Here is an 18,683-nt window from a genome sequence, read left to right on the forward strand (position 1 = left end):
AAATGGAGATAATAATATCCCCTACAGGGCTGTCAAATAAGCAGGTGCAATAACACATGTGATATGTTCAGGGAGAGTAAAAAATATATAATAATGAACAATAATTATAGTACAGAATATTCTACAAATATATAACACTGTGTTAACACAGAAATTACTAACTACGAATCAGAAAACCTTTAGGGTCTATCATCTGTTTTTTGATTACAGATTAATCTTTATTCATTCTCTTAAAACACTTGCAGTTACAGAATTCACCAACTGTTAAAAGAAAAAAGAGAATATCATACCTGCTCTTGGCTAAAGACTGGAACTTCCCTGACCTGATTTAAATCTGGGCTTAGAATTTCATTATCAAAGCCAAGTTGGGAGTCTAACAATTTTATCGATGTTGGTAATACATTATTAATATTCTATTTTTTTGATCAGTAACAATAAACTCGATCCAGGAGTTTGTGAGCAATGCACAGATGACTTAGAATGGCATATATTAAATATTTTAGTGAAATATTACATAAAGCTAAAAGTCAGTCAGTAATAATTTACAAAGAGAAAAATAACTGTATCTGGGTCAATATGGTCTCTTTGATCATGTCTTTCAAAAATACATGACTACCAAAACTCGAGCCATCCTTTTCCTACGTCTATTTTATGCTGGCAGATAGTAGAATATTTTTAAGGCTTGTAAATGTTCATCAAGGGCTAGGAGTAAGAAAATACAGAATATGTTTCAACAAATCCATATAAAACATCATGTCAAATTAACATGTAACTTAATATACTTAACTATTAGGTAGAAACAAGAAAGTGCTTTATTATAAGAAAGAGCTCTTAAAGATAGTAGGAAAAATGAAGGGGGGGAATCGGAGGGGGAGACAAACCATGAGAGACTATGGACTCTGAGAAACAAACTGAGGGTTCTAGAGGGGAGGGGGTGGGGGGATGGGTTAACCTGGTGATGGGTATTAAAGAGGGCACGTATTGAAGGAGCACTGGGTGTTATACGCAAACAATGAATCATGGAACACTACATCAAGAACTAATGATGTAATGTATGATGATTAACATAACATAATAAAATTAAAAAAATAAAAAAAAAGAGCTCTTAAAGAGCACCTGGATGGCTCAGTCGGTTGAGCATTTTGGTTTTGGCTCAGGTCATGACCTCAGGGTCATGAAATCGAGCCCTGCATCTGGCTCTGCACCCAGTGGGAGTCTGCTTGAGATTCTCTCTCTCTCCCTCTGCCCCTCCCCTCTAGCCCACTCTCTAAATAAATTAATTAAAAAAAAAAAAAAGAAAGAGCTCTTAAGTGACAGGCCTTTTTTAAATTTTATTTTATTATGTTAGTCACCATACAATACATCATTAGTTTTTGACGTAGTGATCCACAATTCATTGTTTTCGTATAACACCCAGTGCTCCATGCAGTACGTGCCCTCCTTAATACCCATCACCGGGCTAATCCATCCCCCCACACCCTTCCCCTCTAAAACCCTCAGTTTGTTTCTCAGAGTCCATAGTCTCTCATGATTCATCTCTCCCTCCAATTTCCCCCCCTTCATTTTTCTCTACGGTCACACCACCCTGAACGCGCCCGATCTCGTCTGACAGACCTACCTTTTTAACTATTGCAATAAACACAACCAGAACGACTGGAAGCAACAATGTCTTTGTATACCTCAGTGGAGTCTGAAATTCAAAGAGATGTTTTGAAAATATGAGTTTCAGATAAATTTCATTTTAAATAATGAACAAAATGAATTTTAATAAGTATAAACAGAGCCTTCACCCATCTAGGGTCCATCCAATATACCCACTTACTCCCATCATAAAAATGAAGATGCATTTCCATAGAAACAAACTTCCCCAAAATGTTGAGTTGAAAACACAAATAAACACAGTCCCCAAACACTTGTAAGTATAAAATGTGACTGGGACTGGAAAGATTATTGTTCCCTCTTTGCACACTACTTTTCTAACTAGAGAACTCAACTTAATATTCACCTAAGGTCAGCAGAACTCCTTTAAATGGCATGTGCTTTTCCTGTACATTTGGTGGGGGATAAAAATCTTAACCATCATCCCAAGAGACACACACACACACAAAATAATGACCAATGTTTACAAGAGAAATAAAAACATTTTTACCTTTTCTTAATAAGAACCACAGAAACATTTAATAACAAACCCCTACACATTGCAATCCTATATATTTCTCAATCATTTGAAGTCACAGTCTTAACTCTAGGCTTGAAATTTCTCAATTGCAATTGATTTGCTTACCACCAACATTTACCCTCACAAAAATAATCTTGTATTATTGAGTTAAATAATGTATACTTTCCCAAATATGTTTATCAAGAGGAATCTAGCTTTAACCGTATTTAAAAACACTGGTACATTTTAATCCTACAAAATATAAGGAGTATTTTCTGACTTTCCCTCTAATTAGTCCACTTTTCTTGCTTGTTATTCTGTATTAGAAAAGTAATTTTGATACTTTGATACCAAATGCATACTTCACAGTTAGAAGTCCCATTAAAAGAAGATTTTTTGTTTTTATTTTACTATTTACCTTTATAAACATTTGCATAGTACTTAATCTTTTAAAATACATTTATTTCTATTTTGTAAATTTGTAATTGTCTTAACCTAATCAAAAATCATATAACCAAAAGTATTTTATTATTCAAAAATTTAGATATTTGCTAATAACAACTAACAATAAATGTAAGAAAAGTTGTGAGATATAGGGTTTACCTTAAAAAGGCAAGGTGTCAAAATTGCGTTTAAAGTATTTAACAAAATTTAACAAAAAATTCAAACAATTTTAAAATTATATTCCAAAACTTTGTTTTTGTTTTTAAGATTTTATTTATTTATTTGATACAGAGAGAGAGAGAGAGAGAGAACAAGCAGGGGAAGGGACAGAGGGAGAGGGAGAGGCAGGCTCCCTGCTGAGCAGGGAGAGCCCTATATGGGGCTTGATCCCAGGGTCCTAGGATCGAGCCCCGCATTGGGCTCCCTGCTCAGTGGGAAGCCTGCTTCTCCTTCTCCTACTCCCCCTGCTTGTGTTCCCTCTCTCCCTGTTTCTCTCTGTCAAATAAATAAATAAAATCTTTTTTAAAAAAAGGTATTTTTTAATATTTTTCATAAAAAGAAAAAATCAGGTTAGCATCAAACTTTGACAGCAACACTTAGGCTGGAAGATGGTGGGGTAATTTATTTAAGACAGTCAAGGAAAATCCCTTGAGCCGAAGATTCTGCATCTAGCCAGACCTTCCCGTATAAAAGCCACTGATAAAATATTTGAACATGTAAAAACTCAAGGATTATGGCTCCTATGGCCCTTCCTGAGGAATCCACTGCAGAGCAAGCTTCACCCAATAAAGAAATGGCAGGAGAGGCTTCAATCCCAGCACATGCAGCATTAAAAACACCAACCTACAGAACTGCGACAAGGACGGGGATGTGAAGGGGACAGAACAGCATGAGTGGTCACGTGTGCAGACACTGAACGTGCAATGGGACTCTTACAGTGGGGTCAGAGGGGAGAGTATATGGGAAGTAAAATAATGTCACGGATTATAGTATTACAATAAATTAGAAATGGGGGGAAGTAGTGGAGGAACAAGAAGTGACTAAGATCAGTATAACTCTCAGCAGGAAACCAAGAGAAGGGACTCGACTTAATATATAAAAGTATTAATATAAAGGGAATAAAATTATACAATTTCCTCAATTCCAAAAGATCCATCAGATAGAGTGTATGCACAAGGACAAATGCAAATGAAACAAACCACACAGGGAGAGGGGTATGCGTGTGTATACATGCGTGTGTGCTACTAGAATTACAAGTTCTTTTTCTACGAATGTTTGGTTTTATTCTAAGCATAAAAGTTATATATGCTCATCGTGAAAACTAAAAATGCAGAAAAAATAAAGACAACAACCAGTTTCACATGTTAATCAGTTATCAGCATTTCCTCCCCAATGGGTTGTCTGTTCATATCCTTCCCCCATTTCTACATATGTGTGTGGGAATGGGGATGTATTTTTGGTGGTGGAGAAGGGTAAGAGTCCTCAGTAATTTTTTACTGATTTGGACAATCTCCTATACTTACTACATTAATCCCTAGATCCATTTGTTATATTTATGGCAAGAGTCATCCCAGTTAGTCATCTGCTTTTTAATTTTTATAATATTTAAGGTACAGATGTTTTAAGTTACACGCAGTCAAATTTATTAATCATTCTCATATGTGCTTTGCACTGCTATTATGTTCATTAAAAAAATGAAGCTAATACTCATTGAAACGTCCCTCAAATTTTTCAGGCTTCATTTAATATTGACACGTTAATTAACTGAAGTTTATTGCATAATGTGACACAAGGCTTTAACCTGACTCCTCACCCCAAATCCCATATTTCAAATAATATTTATGAAATAATGCACTTTTTAACTATTTATCTGTGCTTCTCTCATTTCATTATTAAGTAAATACACATAAACATAGTTAAGTACATACACATGGATCTATCCAAGCGCTGTCTATTTTTGGCCATAAAAATGTTCCTGTCTTAGTATCCTTGTCCTTTAAATAGTGTTGCTAACCGTTTCCATATCTAGAAAGGAAAGATCCCCCTCATTGTTTTTACTTTACTTTAAAGCAGAATACAATTGAAATATGATTATTGTTGAAAATTTTGAAGATGCAAATTGCAAAACAAGTTAATCATTATCTCTCCAGCCAAAAACCACTGTTAAAACTTTGCTCTCTTACACCTTATTCTATGTGTGTTAACTATAGGTCAATACGGCCATACCATTTTGTTCATTCCATTATACAGGTCTTTCCGTATCAGTATAATATCATGGGAAACTGTTCTGTTTTCCCCAGTGTATGGCTGTGTCAGACAATGGACGCCTTCTCTGAACTGGCACCATACTGTCTCTACTGCACAGGCCCTGTGAAGCTACCTATGGAGGAGATGCGGCAGAGCAGGCTGCAAACAGCTCTGCTGTCGTCTTCAAATTAACTGACGTCATGCTATGCCTCAATAAATTTCTTCTATCATCTAACTGATGGTGCATACTCTCAGGTTACAGTGGCATGAATATCCTCCATAATGTCAAAGGACCTCCGCCATATCCTAATGGTCTACCGATGTTTACCTTCTATTTCCTTTACCACTTGCTTGAAGGAGTCTTGATTTTCTATGAACATGCATTTGAATGTCTTGGAAGACACTCTTCCTTAGTTTCTTTCAGTGGGCTCAACACTATCATTCATACACTATTTATTAGCCACTATGTGTCGAAATTTGCCAGAACCTGGGAATGAAGACTGACAGGTCACTGGAGTAAACAGTCCATCTGCAGCACATGCTCAATTCAGAATGTCTGGTTGATAGGAATTTGCAGTGTGGTACACTATCATCCCCTGGTCTGTAACTCAGGACACAGAGGTAACCACCCAGCGGGGATCAAAGGGAAACAGAGTATTGTTGACCAGTGTAGACATACACACACATAGCTTTGCAGGAAAATGTTTCACAGATAATAAAATATCATAATAAATTGGGGCCACATGGGTGGTGTTAAAAAAAGACACACATACATATATACATGCTTGTTGAACCAAACCAGCTCACCGATTGCTGCAAAATAATATTTTATACAAAATATCATCAAAATATCAAAGTACTTCCCTACATACCTCATTTGGTCCCCCAATATCTTTTTGCAGCATACCACTAGGAACTGGTAAGCTATTACAGAAAATCAAATGAGAGTCGCTTGTCCAAGAACATCAAGTAGTACTGCAGACTTCCATCTCACAATCCCCCACACTACTCTCTGGTTTCTTTTTAAGCATCTGAATAATAGCTTTAGAAAGAAAAACATCGTTGGAATGAAAAACTTGTACTCAATGATATTTCAAAGCAATGAGATCATTCCAATCAACAACCACTGAGTAAATGGAAATGTGAGAGCTTGACAGCAGCACCGAATTAAGGCTGTCCCTGAAAAGAGGCGACTTGAAGTGCTTCTGTGTTTACTCATCCAAAACACTATTGCTAGTCTGAATGCTTGCTTCTAAATTATCAAAATGAGAAAAGACCAGACATTTCGGGATGCCATACTAACGGAAGCAGGGATGTCCTCCTCCAAACCATCACTTTCCATTCCTTCCCACTGAGGTAACAGCACAGAGGAGAGTCTGAGATAACAGGAGCACCCTTCATGAAAAATGAATAGACCAAAGCCTGAGGAAGGAAAATTAGAAATTGCATCTTACCTCCTTTTCCATAAAGTCAAACTCCGCTGCACAGGTATACAATAAAGTATCAAAATCCTTGTAACTGAAGAATTTTGATGTTAATAAGTTGCCAATATGAGCCTAGGAAGGAAGAAAGTGAGGTACCATTAGATTATGCCATATACTGTAGTAGCGCACTTCAATCTTAATAGTATCTAAAAAAAGCTTCCACTACGTCGTCGCAGAGCTCGCTGTTCCCATGCCAGGCTTGCTTCTGTTAAAGCGCTGCAAGCTCACGGTTCCTCTTTCTCTTGCTGGCAAATGACAGCTCCCGGCAACACCTGCCTTCCACGATCCGTCATCAACACACCGAAGGCGTTTTCCCTGCTCAGTGTGCTAAACCTGACAAAATACACTATACAACATCTCCTTTTCCCGAGCCTACCAGGAGGGGCAGGCTTGGTAACACACACAGACATCTGTCAATCCTAAGGGACAAAGTACAATGGAGTGAAAGAAAAGAAAACATGAGTATCGATTTCTGAAAAGGGGATTAAGGGATGCCTGGGTGACTCAATCGGTTAAACATCTGACTGTTGCTCTCAGCTCAGGTCAACCTCAGGGTTGTAAACTCAAGCCCCAAATTGGGCTCCATTAAAAAAAAAAAAAAAAAAGACTGAAATAAGTAGAAAATGGGCAGGCCTTGGAATAAAATCCACCTTTGAATGATGATCAATTATCTGTGTGATTCTTTACATGCTACCAAGTGCTCTCACATCATCTCATCTACTTCCCACAAAAAGCCATATGAGGAAGGTGGGAGTATCTGCAATTAACAAATGAGAAAACACTTGCCAAATTTTTAATTCATTATTGTGTAAAAAAGCAAGAACCAAACAAAAAGAGGGAAATTATATAAAACAAACCATAGCTAAAATCCTAAATGATACGTATATGAAGCAGGGGGGCTCCGGGAGAGTAGGAACTAAGGGGTGGTGGGAATGTGCTAAAGAATTCCAAAATACTTTACTTTGTTGGGGAAGAAGTGTATGCTGATAAGTTTAAGAAATCAAAAGGGAGAATATACAGTGCCTTAAATAGCATAAGAAAACTATCCAATGAAGAGGAGAAAAAAATCTAAAAAAGCAAGTAAAATAGATGGAAACTCTCAAACAAAATGGAAGAAATAAGTCCCAATATAATGGTAATTGCCATATACAATTGAGATTCTCTCCTTCTGTAAAGACCTTAAATTCGCAAATTAAAGGACAGATGCTCAAACTGGGTTTCAGGGATAAAATTCAAATTTATATTGTCCACAAGAGACATGTTTAAAACAAAAGTATGTAGAAAGGCTGAAAATGGAAGAGGACAACGAAATAAGATAAATTGAACCAAAGAAATCGAGGTTAGCAATTGTAACGTCTCACAAAACAAATATATGAAAAGAGACAACAAATGACATCATACACTAATGAAATGAAAAGCAAAGCAAGGTCATACATATCATGAATATATGTGCAGTTCACAGTATGGATTCAAAGTATATAGAGAGCTGAAAACACTGTAGGAAGAAATAGATAAGCTGACTGTGGTCACTGGAAATGTTAAATATTTCCCTCTAAAATGGAAAGAGCAGACAGATGTTAACACTGGAATATTATTATTAATATGCTCGTGGAAAATATAAACTTCACGAGAGAATACATGTTACTTTTGACCATAAGTAAAATATTTTTTAAATGTTCACATACCATACCACAATACATTTCAAAGAACTGATGTAATACAAATTATTTTTTTCTAATCATAAATGCAATAAAATTGTAAAATGACTAGAAATGGCTTTAAAAATCTTTTTGGCTAGAAACTAAATAACATAAAACTTAATAACCTTCATAAAAAGAAAATCTCAAAATAGTTAATTTGTAAGACACAGAAAAAAGTATTACTAATAGGGAAATTTATAGCTTTAAATGCATTTACCAGAAAATAAAAGAGGTTGAAAACAAAAGAGCCAAGCACTTTCCCTCGAGCATTAGAAAAAGCTACATAACAAGCACAAAGACATAAGAAACAAGGATGACACAATTTGCTGAAAAAGAGAAACTCAGCAAAACCAGAGGACTCAAAAAAGGGTGGTACTTTGAAAATATTAATATAATAAATAGAAAGCAGGAAAAACAGCACACACAAAACCCCCCCCCAAAAAACAGCTCTTGATAGGAGACTAACACAATACTGATTCTGAATCCAAACAAGGAAAATAAATAAAAGAACATAAAAGACCATTTGACATACATGCAAAAATTTTAATAGGAATTTTCACTAACTGAATCCTACAATAATTTTTTTAAAAAAACATGATTCATTTGATGACATATATGAAATGGGTAAGTTTCCTCCAAAGACATAAACCACCAATAACTTCCTAAAGAAAGTGGATTTGTAGCAGAAAATTCTCTCATGAAGAAAACTCCAGGCCCTGAAGGCTTACTGTCAAATTCTATCAAACACTATAGGAAGAAATAGTATCACCTCTATATAAATTCTCTTTGAAATAGGAGATTGGGGGCGCCTGGGTGACTCAGTCAGTTGAGCAACCAGCTCTTGATTTTCGCTCAGGTCATGATCTCAGGGTCATGAGATGGAGCCCCACATCCGGCTCCACACTCAGTGAGGAGCCTCCTTGAGATTCTCTCCTTCTGTCCCTCCCCTGCCCTGCATGCACGCACGCACATGCGTGTTCCCTCTCTAAAACAAATGAATTAATTTTTAAAAAAAAGAAATAGGAGATTGAACACTTCCCAAGGATTTTAGGAAGCTAGCATTACCTTGAAACCGAAGCCAGACAGAAACATTGTAAGAAAATAAAACGAGAGACTAATATCCCTTATAAATATAGATAAAAATCCTTAAAAATATTAACCACCAAATACAACAATATATAGAAAGAATAATATATTGTGAGCAAGTGAGGTTGTCCAAGAAATACAAGGCTGGATCAACACTCAAGAATCAATGAAAATGGGGACTTCCCAAAGTGGAGGAGGAAACTGACAAATCCCCTCCCCCAATCACACGTATAAAATTGGACAAAACTGTCAAAAACAACCATATCACGTTTTAGAAATTCACCAAAAAGAAAACAAATGGAGAAGCACTCACCCCTACAAAAGCTGGCGGATTCTGAATGGAAATAGTAGGTGTCTGCGGCATGCGTGCCCGGGCCGCCCCCATCTACCATCAGCAGCACCACCACTGCCCGGGCGGTGGGCCCAAGAGTCCCACCAGGGTGGGGCTGGCCATGAAAAGCAGAACCTTTGCTACAGGAGGGTGCTGACTTGTTTGGGGGCAGGGAGCGAAAAAAATCTCTGCTCAGAGACACTGTTAATAAAAGTATCAAACAGCAGGAAACGCTCTGCCAGCCTAATGCTGCATTATTCCTGCAGTGAACAGCAGACTGGCAGACTAGCTAGAAACTTTACAGAAATTCTGGAAATGGGAAAACCAACAAGGGGGTACATCAATTCTCCCATCCCTGGTGGCCTGGAAAGCTGCACACATGGGCTGAGGGATCCCGGAGCCCAGGCTCTCCACAAACCTATGACTGACTGGGTGGTGGTATGCAGATTCACGGAAGACCCAAGAAGGCGTGGAAGAGAGGAAAAGATGGGGCAAACTTGATGTTCAGACGAGAGTTAACGTAGCGGGCCTGATGCTATCCTTGAAAAATCCGCCTGCAAAGCTGGTGCTTGGCTGGCATCAGGGTACTTAGATTTCAGATGGCTCCTACCACTCCAAGTGAGAATGAGTAGCGGCTCCCTATACCTAAAACACTCTGGTTTCTGTGGAGCACCCACATTCCTTCTGGGAGTCTGAAATTTTGATAAGCGTCAGGCAGAAGGTGCCTATGTTACCAGCCCCCAGTAAAAAACTGTGTGTCCCTGACTACTGACTAAGCTTCCCTGGTAAACAACCTCAGACTTCTACCAAGAAGAGTGTTGACAGGAGCAGGGATGGGAAGTCAGGATGTACTGAGAAATTGTTCACGTGGTTCCTGAAGAACAGGGAAGTGTCTATTTATCTTAATAGAGAAGGATGAGCGGAAATGCTTCTTAAAGGCTGTGTGGCTTTGCCAGTCTCTTCCTTTGACCAATGTCACAATTCAGAATCTGTGAGCTGATGTCCTTGATCAGTGTTACAGATTTCTAGAAATATTGAAGTTGCAATTCAATTACTTCTAATTTGTTTGGTCCTGCTACAACATTAGGCTGTGACAGAAATGACATCACTTTAACCCAAATCAATACCTTAACCGGTTTGTCTCCTCCAGTGAGGAGACAGATTCCATTCACCTACAACTTGGGCTGTCTCCCTTTTCTTCCTGCTCATTCTCTGCATCCTCACTGACTCAATCACCGTGTAGCTCTCCTCTTCTCAGCAGACTTCCAGGAGCCTTCCCCGACTCTCCTCCTGTGTGTTCCTGCAGCACTCTATGCTTGCTTTTATCACAGCCCTTTATTATGTTATATATCGTCCCGAGCTCCCACTAGACCATGTCTTACTCGGTTCTGTATCTCTAGGATGCATTCTATCGCCAGCCACATAGCAGGTACATATTGAATGAGTGAGTAAGTAACTTTAGACTATAGTTTTCTACTTTAAAAAGTCTTTCCACAGGTTGTAGATCACCCAGTGAACAACCCAATTGCTTTCCATCTTTTTTAAGCAAAAAATTCCCTTGTTCAAATGAAAAACTGCATAATTGTCCAATGTACAAGAAATTAAAGCTAAACTGCCTTGGGTAAAAGAGGGGCTGCCAAGGAGGTTGGGAAGTAGGCAGACCCCAAAGAAGAGTCTGGAAATTCCAGGACTTCACAAAACCCAGTTTCAAAACTATAGCTTTAATCTATTATGGATGAAGGAAAGATAGTCAATTAAAATAAATTACAGAAAAAATATGTGGTTTGCTTTACACTTTCTGTGTCGGTGGTTGTGCTGCTTCCTTTTTAAATTTAATCAATGTGTTACTAAAACACCAAAATAAAATAGGCAAAGCAAGATTATGGATAGGAAAAATCTTTAAAGTTATAAAACAGAATTCTTCTCATCTTACTTTCTCTCCTAACAAAACACCAAAACAAAACAAACAACAAAAAACCCTTCTCTTAATAAGACTAAATGGATTAAATTACCTATAAGTAAACCTTTCACAAGCACTGACCAGGAAATGGGGTTGGGGGAATGAGACTATAATATGGTCTATAGTTTCAGAGGCTCTGAAGATGGCATACTGATGTGTTACCAAAGGAGATTATAAAGAAACCAGAGAAAAATGCCTGTATGGACCTTAAAATTTGAGCTGAAGTCTTTAGAGCTTTCTTGCTTTAAAATTTTTAAATCTTTGTGATACAGAAAGACTGATTAAAATAACAGAATTGTGTCAAGAAATTAATATTGGAGAATGGAGATTATACACAGAGTCACATTTACTTTCTATTATTGTAAATAGATAAAATAATAAGTGAATAGACGTCATATTAGAATTTGGCTTAAATAGTGGTACTTTAATAACTCAAGTAATTCATTCTTAGCCTGTTTGATTCTTTACAAGTCTTTCAAGTTTAAGCAAAAAATGCACTTACATCATCTGCAATGCCAAAGATTTTAGATGTCAAATACTTGAGTACGACAGTTCCAAATAACCAAAAACATCCTTGGATAACCTACAAAAGGAAAACAAAACAAAACAAAAATAAACTAATGCTTCATAGAGACATTCCTTAGACACAGCTGAGGAAGAAAAAAATTAATACTTTAATCACATGTAAAAGAAATATTTACATACCCAAGAAAAAAATGCTAAACAATGTAGCTTAAAGAATGTTATCCAAAATCAAGGGGCTATCACCAAAAATAAAAATATACACATATGATACTTTCAAAATTAACATATCTTATAGATTTACACAGCAATTGCAGTTACATTCCCCCTCTACTAACAGTCTCTTACACACACACTGCTCCCCAGAAGAAAAATGGGTGATAAAATAAGTAAAACCAGAATTCTTCACCTATTCAATTTTAACTTGCCACATGAAAAGGGAAAATTGAGCCCTAATTATATCATAAACCTGTTAGATCTCCTGCACTACATAAGAATAATTTCCTTAAAAGTAAAACATAAAACTGATGATATATTTATTTTAGAAAAGGAAAAACTTATGCATTCAAATAGACTGATTCTTACCCATAAACTAAGTTCAGATACATTGATTTTCAGGAAATGTGGTTTCATTTCCAGTATACCCTTCATGGAGAAAATAACATAGCACACAGTTAATACTTATATACATAAATTCAAGTACCAAAAAACATTTCTAAATAATAAGACTCTCAAGAATCTAAAATTCAGCACATTGTCAATGTTCCATATAGCATCACCACAAGCTCATTGACTTTAAGAAATAGCTCTATTTTATCCAAAGTAGATTAGATCAGTTAGTGACTTTGTAAAATTGAAAACAGAATTACCATATGTAAATTTCTATGACTGATTTTACATCCCTGATTTATCTCAGAAGCAATATAATATATAATAGTATATAATATATATGTGTGTGTACTATCATATATGGTATATAATAATTTCAGAATTTTAGACAGGTGTCTTATAAGATTTTCCTTAAGTTAAAAATGATCAACTCTTAGAATAAACTACAAATGAGTTTTTAATGGATCAACTAAATATTTCTCCTCTACCAAATCTTTTCTCTCTCTCTAGGAAATGAACAGACTACCAAGTATAGTACCTACAGGAAGCTAAATCTACTTCAAACTTGGCAAAAAATATGATTGGAGATCAAAGCATAAATACATGAACCCAAATTAAATCTCTTCAGAAGTTTCTGAATATCTGAGAACACAAAAAGTGATAAGATTTAGGTTTCAAAGAGATTACCACAAACAAAAATAGGCAAATGTGTGTTTATAGTTAAATATGCATACATTCTCTATATTCTGTAACTGTTGGCATCATTCATGTGTAGACACCCAAATAATGAAATATACATAAATATGCTTAATTTATACCCAAGACACACCTTACTTTCGAGCACCTGAAAGAAAACCTGATACATTGTAAGTACTGGACTGAAGTTTCCTGCCATATGGACTTAGGTTAGATTTTACTGGCACCTGAATACAAGTATTAAGAGTCATGTACTTTAAGTAATAGCAGGCCTTGCCTGTGTATGCGTGTAAATATAGAACTGGGTGCACTGTTACATTTCCTGATTATAAACAGAATTCACTGACTATAAGAACTATCATTAATCTCAAAGTACAGCAACTCAATTAATGATTTTTTTGACATTGCTGAAAACCCCACATCCTCATATCCTAACTGCTAGTATCTGTAACTAAGTACCCTTGAGCCACACAACCTGAAAAGGGTAGCAGTCCAGACTGGGAAGAGGCATATTCTTGGAAAACAGGATCTTAAATATAATTTGTGAAATAGGACAAAGAAACAGGAAGTTCCCAAGTTGATCATGGGTTCTAGAAGTCAAGAAAGCCAAAATAATCTGGGTAACTTAAATGATTATTCAAGAAGCAGAATATAGTTTAATTAAGACAGTACAATATACTTTTTTCTTCAGGAAAACAGCCTAATACTAAAGCACGTGCACTTTAAATATAGGAGTAATTTTTTTCCTCTTAGGTTAGCAAAACAGTGTAATGGTGAAACCTACTAATAAAAAAGGCATACCCACATCTGGAAGTCCTTAAATGTAGGAAGACTTCTATTTACAAAGTCATCCTGCCATAAGTGGCAGAAGGAGTTAGATGACTTTTCACTGTTTGCTCTAATTCTAGAAGACAGTCTCCCGATAATCTAAATCTGCTCTTTGTAGTGATTTAGCAAAATATAACCGAATCATCACCTGATTTAATCTATTTAAATATTTTATACAAATAGACACAAGGAGTAAAAAAACTAAAAGAACCCAAGGCCCCAAGCCTCTGATCCCAGCGAAACCAGGAGAGACTGCTGCGAGATGCCACAGGGAGGCAAGGGAATCAGAGAGTGGAGCAGGAATAGGAGAAAAACTGCCAAGGGGAGGAAACAAGAAAAAGAAGAAAGCACAAAACCTTTCTAAAATGAACCCTGGACCAAAACTCATGTGACAGAAAAGATGAGGAAAGAGAAAGGGCAAAGTAGGGGTATAAGGCAAGGTGCTATGTTTTCCAGTATTAACTCGTGTGTTTCTTTCTTCCTGGGGATGGGAGTACTGGAATACTCTATCACATACACATGGATTCAGTAAAACGCCTGAGATGATTCTTATCAAAAATTCTTATCAAAAATCCCAAGCCAGTGATTAAAAACTGGTGAACCATTAGTTTCAAAAATAGCCATGTACTTAAGAGACACTTACCCAAATAATTACCAAAGAGGAAGCATAATAAGAAGTTAATAACATTGAGTTTCCAAACATCAAAACAAAACAAAGTGCAAGAGAAATCTGGAAAAATCCAAGAAAAATATAATTAATGCACATAAAAGACAATGATTTTTATTCCGAAAATTGCACATGCCCATGATGAAATTCAAGCTGTTCAAAAGGGGATATACCATGAAAACAGCCCATGTCCTATCCCACACTTTAAACCCAAAAGATTGCCACCATCAACAGTTTCCTGTGCATCCTTCCACACATTCACAAGTACAAATTCTAGTTTGTATTTTTTAAAAACCACAAATGGAAACTTGGCCCATAAGCTGTGCTACTGCTTGCGTTTACTCTGTTTTTCAGAGAGCCTTCCACATGAAAACCAATCTAATTCATTCTGTTGAACAGCTGAGAAAAGTATACCACTCTAGAGTCATACCGTAATTTACTGACCAGTCCTAAGACTACTGCTGAACAGGTAAGTACTTTCCAGTTTTATTTTGCTGTTATTTTGTTTTTCCTACTACAAACACCACTATGATAAACATCCTTGGGTATGTATCTTATATACATGTCAACACACTCATGCGATAAATTACTAGAAGTGGGATTGATAGATTAAGGGTATACACATTTTGAAATCTGAAAAAATACTGACAAATTGCTATAAAAAATACTGTACCAATTTACTCTTCCACCAGTAGGACATGAGAGCTCCTGCTGATGCACACTCTTACCAATTCTTTAAAATGTTTGACAATCTCATACAAGAAAAATGTTGCCGCATTATTTCACTTTTCCATTCTTTTAATACTCAGTGAGACAGAGCATTTTTCTTCTATTTGCTGTCTTTGTTGTGGGTATGAATTGCTTATTCCTACAACCCATTTTTCTACTGGGTTTCAGTTATCTTAAGAGCTCTCTTTATATGTTATGAAAACATCACTCCTTAACAAGCAAACACATCGTAAATATTTTTCCGAGTTCATTTTTATCTTTGTAGCGTTTCTGCATTATGGTTATTTTCCAAATTTTTATGTTAGCCAAATTTATCATTCATTTCCCTTAGGTCTTCCATTATTAGAAAAGCTTTTAAAAATAAAATAATCCAATCTCGGGCGCCTGGGTGGCTCACTCGTTAAGCATCTGCCTTCGGCTCAGGTCATGATCCCAGGGTCCTCGGATCAAGTCCCACATCGGGCTCCCTGCTTGGCGGGAAGCCTGCTTCTCCCTCTCCCACTCCCCCTGCTTGTGTTCCTGCTCTCGCTATTTCTCTCTCTGTCAAATAAATAAATAAAATCTTAAAAAAAAATAAAAATAAAAAAAATAAAACTAAAAATAAAATAAAATAATCCATGTTTTCTTCTAGAAGTTTTATTTTTGATCCATATATTTGAATTTCCATCTGAATTTTAGGATCTGCTTAAGTTTCAAAAGCTGACATTTTTATTAGAACCGCTTTATTCAATAGTGTACATCACATCATATTTGGATACTATTGAATCTTTACATCCAAAAATAAAGTGCACATTTCCACTTTAAGTGTTCCTCTACATTCATTAGCAGAGTATAAAATTCTCTTCATATGGATCCTGCATATTAAATTTATTTCAAAGTATATTATTTCTGTTGCTATTGTATCAGGAATCTTTTCTCATATATTCTGACTACATACAGAAAAATTATGTTAAATATGCAGAAATGAATACACTTTTTCATTGTTTCTAGTAGTAATTTTGGTTTTTTTGGTATTCAAAATCATATCACCTACAAACAATATTTCTTCATCTTTCTAGTTTTCGAAAGCCTTATTTTTTAGTCAATTGTATTATTTAATATTCTTGCAACAAACTTAAGTAATAAGCATGGCAGTAGGCATATTTGTTAAGTTTCTGGCATTAATGGGAATATTTCTATTGATTCATCATTTTGTGTGATGCTACTAGCTTTTGAATTGAAGTATATGTATTTATTTAAAATTTCAATGAAATATCCATCTATTTTCATTTGATTAAGATCTTAAAATCAGAAAGAGCTACTGACTTTTATCAAATGCCTTTACAGCATCAAAGGAAATGATCATATTGTTGATCTTTTTAAAATATACTGATGTGGGGGCGCCTGGGTGGCTCAGTCGTTAAGCGTCTGCCTTCGGCTCAGGTCATGATCCCGGGGTCCTGGGATCGAGCCCTGCATCGGGCTCCCTGCTCAGCAGGGAGCCTGCTTCTCCCTCTCCCACTCCCCCTGCTGTTGTTCCCTCTCTCACTGTGTTTCTCTCTGTCAAATAAATAAATAAAATCTTTAAAAAATATATATATATATACTGATGTGATGTTATATTGATATAACTTGTAATGGTGTCAAATCATTCTTGCATTCCCAGGAATGAACTTAACTTTCATGGTATATTATTCTCCTATAGTTACAAAACAGGTAAGCACCAAATCCTCAAAATTTTATGACAACAGATTTTTCCCATAAGTGCTAAAATTTAAAACTAACTCTAAACTTTCCCAATCAATTCTGGCAGAATTTAGCAGAATAACATCACTTTGAGTAAACAGATTCATAACCAAGAATCGGGTAAAGCAGTGCCAAGGGTATTCAAGAAAAAAATATAAGGCAGTATTAAAAAAGGAGGTGCTAAAAGTCTGGAGAGAGATTTGCGGTCCATTCCTGCCTCAGCAGCCAATCTGGTCAATGCCCTGCTCAAACCCTCCAAAGGCTTTGATTCTCAAGGGAAAGTCAAAAGCCTTTCACACACCTACAGACCCTCTAAGGCCTACCCCACTAATATCTGGGACCTCATTTCACATTATTCTTTCCATCTTACTCCAATCCAGCCATCTCTTGCACATCCTAGAACATACCAGGTACACCCCCACCTCAGAGCATTTATACTTGCTGTTCCTCTTAACCTAGTGGCTGGCTACCTCAACTCCCTTAGCTATCCCCATCTAACTTCTCAGTGAGGCCTTGTCTTTGCACCCTTTTCAATTCCGACCTCCCCTACATACTCAGCAAATCCCATGCAACTTGTCTGCTTTATTTCCTCACTAATACCTACTAACATTTAACATAACTGTTTATCTTACATATTTGCTTTCTTTGTACACTAGAACATAAGCTCCATGAGGGAAGGGTTTTTTATTTCCTTTTTATTGTTTTTATCACTGCTGTTTCCTTAGAACCTAGGAAATGTTTGACACACAACTGGTTGCTCAGAAACAACAGCAAATTTAAATTCAAGGAAGAAAATTTGAAAATTAATAAGGCAAGAAAATTGAGAACTTAAAAGGTACAGAATAGAGATTATTATAAATTATTTAGTATTTGTGTCTTTGAGTATCTGCATTTCAGCAGGTTAAAAGAATAAGACAACAATGTTAGTGAACTTTAAAATTTAGATAGGGACAATTCCTAGCAAAATAAAAGTTACCAAAAATTACTCGAGACAAAAGTCTAAACTGTCTTATTATCATGAAACAAGTTAGATCAATAATTTAAAATCTGTCCACAAAGAAAACAACAGGCCCATGTAGTTTAATAGGCAAGATCCACCAAACTTTCAGGGAATATTGTTCCCAATCTCACACAAAATCTACAACAGAAAGAAAAGGTAGGGACACTTAACAATTAATTCTATAGGGCTAAAATAAATCTGATATCAAAATCAGTCAAGTGTAGCCAGAGGATTCTGGAAAAATGGCAAGAATCTGTCTTCTCACCTAGACAACAACCACACTGCCCACACCTGTCTGATGGAACTATTTGGGAACTCGGGACTCTCCCAAGACTTGAAACTCCCAGGAGAACTCTTCGATGGGAAACTGAGTTATTTCAAGTGAATTTCAGCTCTGATCTCAACAGCAGCTGCCCATCCCTCACACACCAGCCCAGATACAGACAGTCCTGCACGAGTTCAAAAGCACAGGCAACAAAAGCAAAATAAACAAGTGG

At 36.4% G+C, this 18,683-nt stretch overlaps 1 protein-coding gene across 2 annotated transcripts in view; it reads right to left on the reverse strand.

Annotated features, from left to right (window-relative positions):
- The window catches only part of DPY19L1 (dpy-19 like C-mannosyltransferase 1), an 89,955-nt gene that overhangs the window by 17,024 nt on the left and 54,248 nt on the right, over positions 1 to 18,683 (reverse strand). For both annotated transcript variants that reach the window (XM_035020895.1, XM_035020894.1), the window contains exons 11-15: positions 14,709 to 14,795; positions 12,518 to 12,577; positions 11,913 to 11,993; positions 6,304 to 6,405; positions 1,619 to 1,690 (exon numbers count right to left, since the gene is read on the reverse strand). In XM_035020895.1, the coding sequence (XP_034876786.1) occupies positions 1,619 to 1,690; positions 6,304 to 6,405; positions 11,913 to 11,993; positions 12,518 to 12,577; positions 14,709 to 14,795 (402 nt within the window). The remainder of the gene's footprint in view (positions 1 to 1,618; positions 1,691 to 6,303; positions 6,406 to 11,912; positions 11,994 to 12,517; positions 12,578 to 14,708; positions 14,796 to 18,683) is intronic.

Source organism: Mirounga leonina, unplaced genomic scaffold, assembly GCF_011800145.1.
Source record: "Mirounga leonina isolate KUSES-001 unplaced genomic scaffold, KU_Mleo_1.0 Mir_174, whole genome shotgun sequence".
NCBI classification, from domain to species: Eukaryota; Metazoa; Chordata; class Mammalia; order Carnivora; family Phocidae; genus Mirounga; species Mirounga leonina.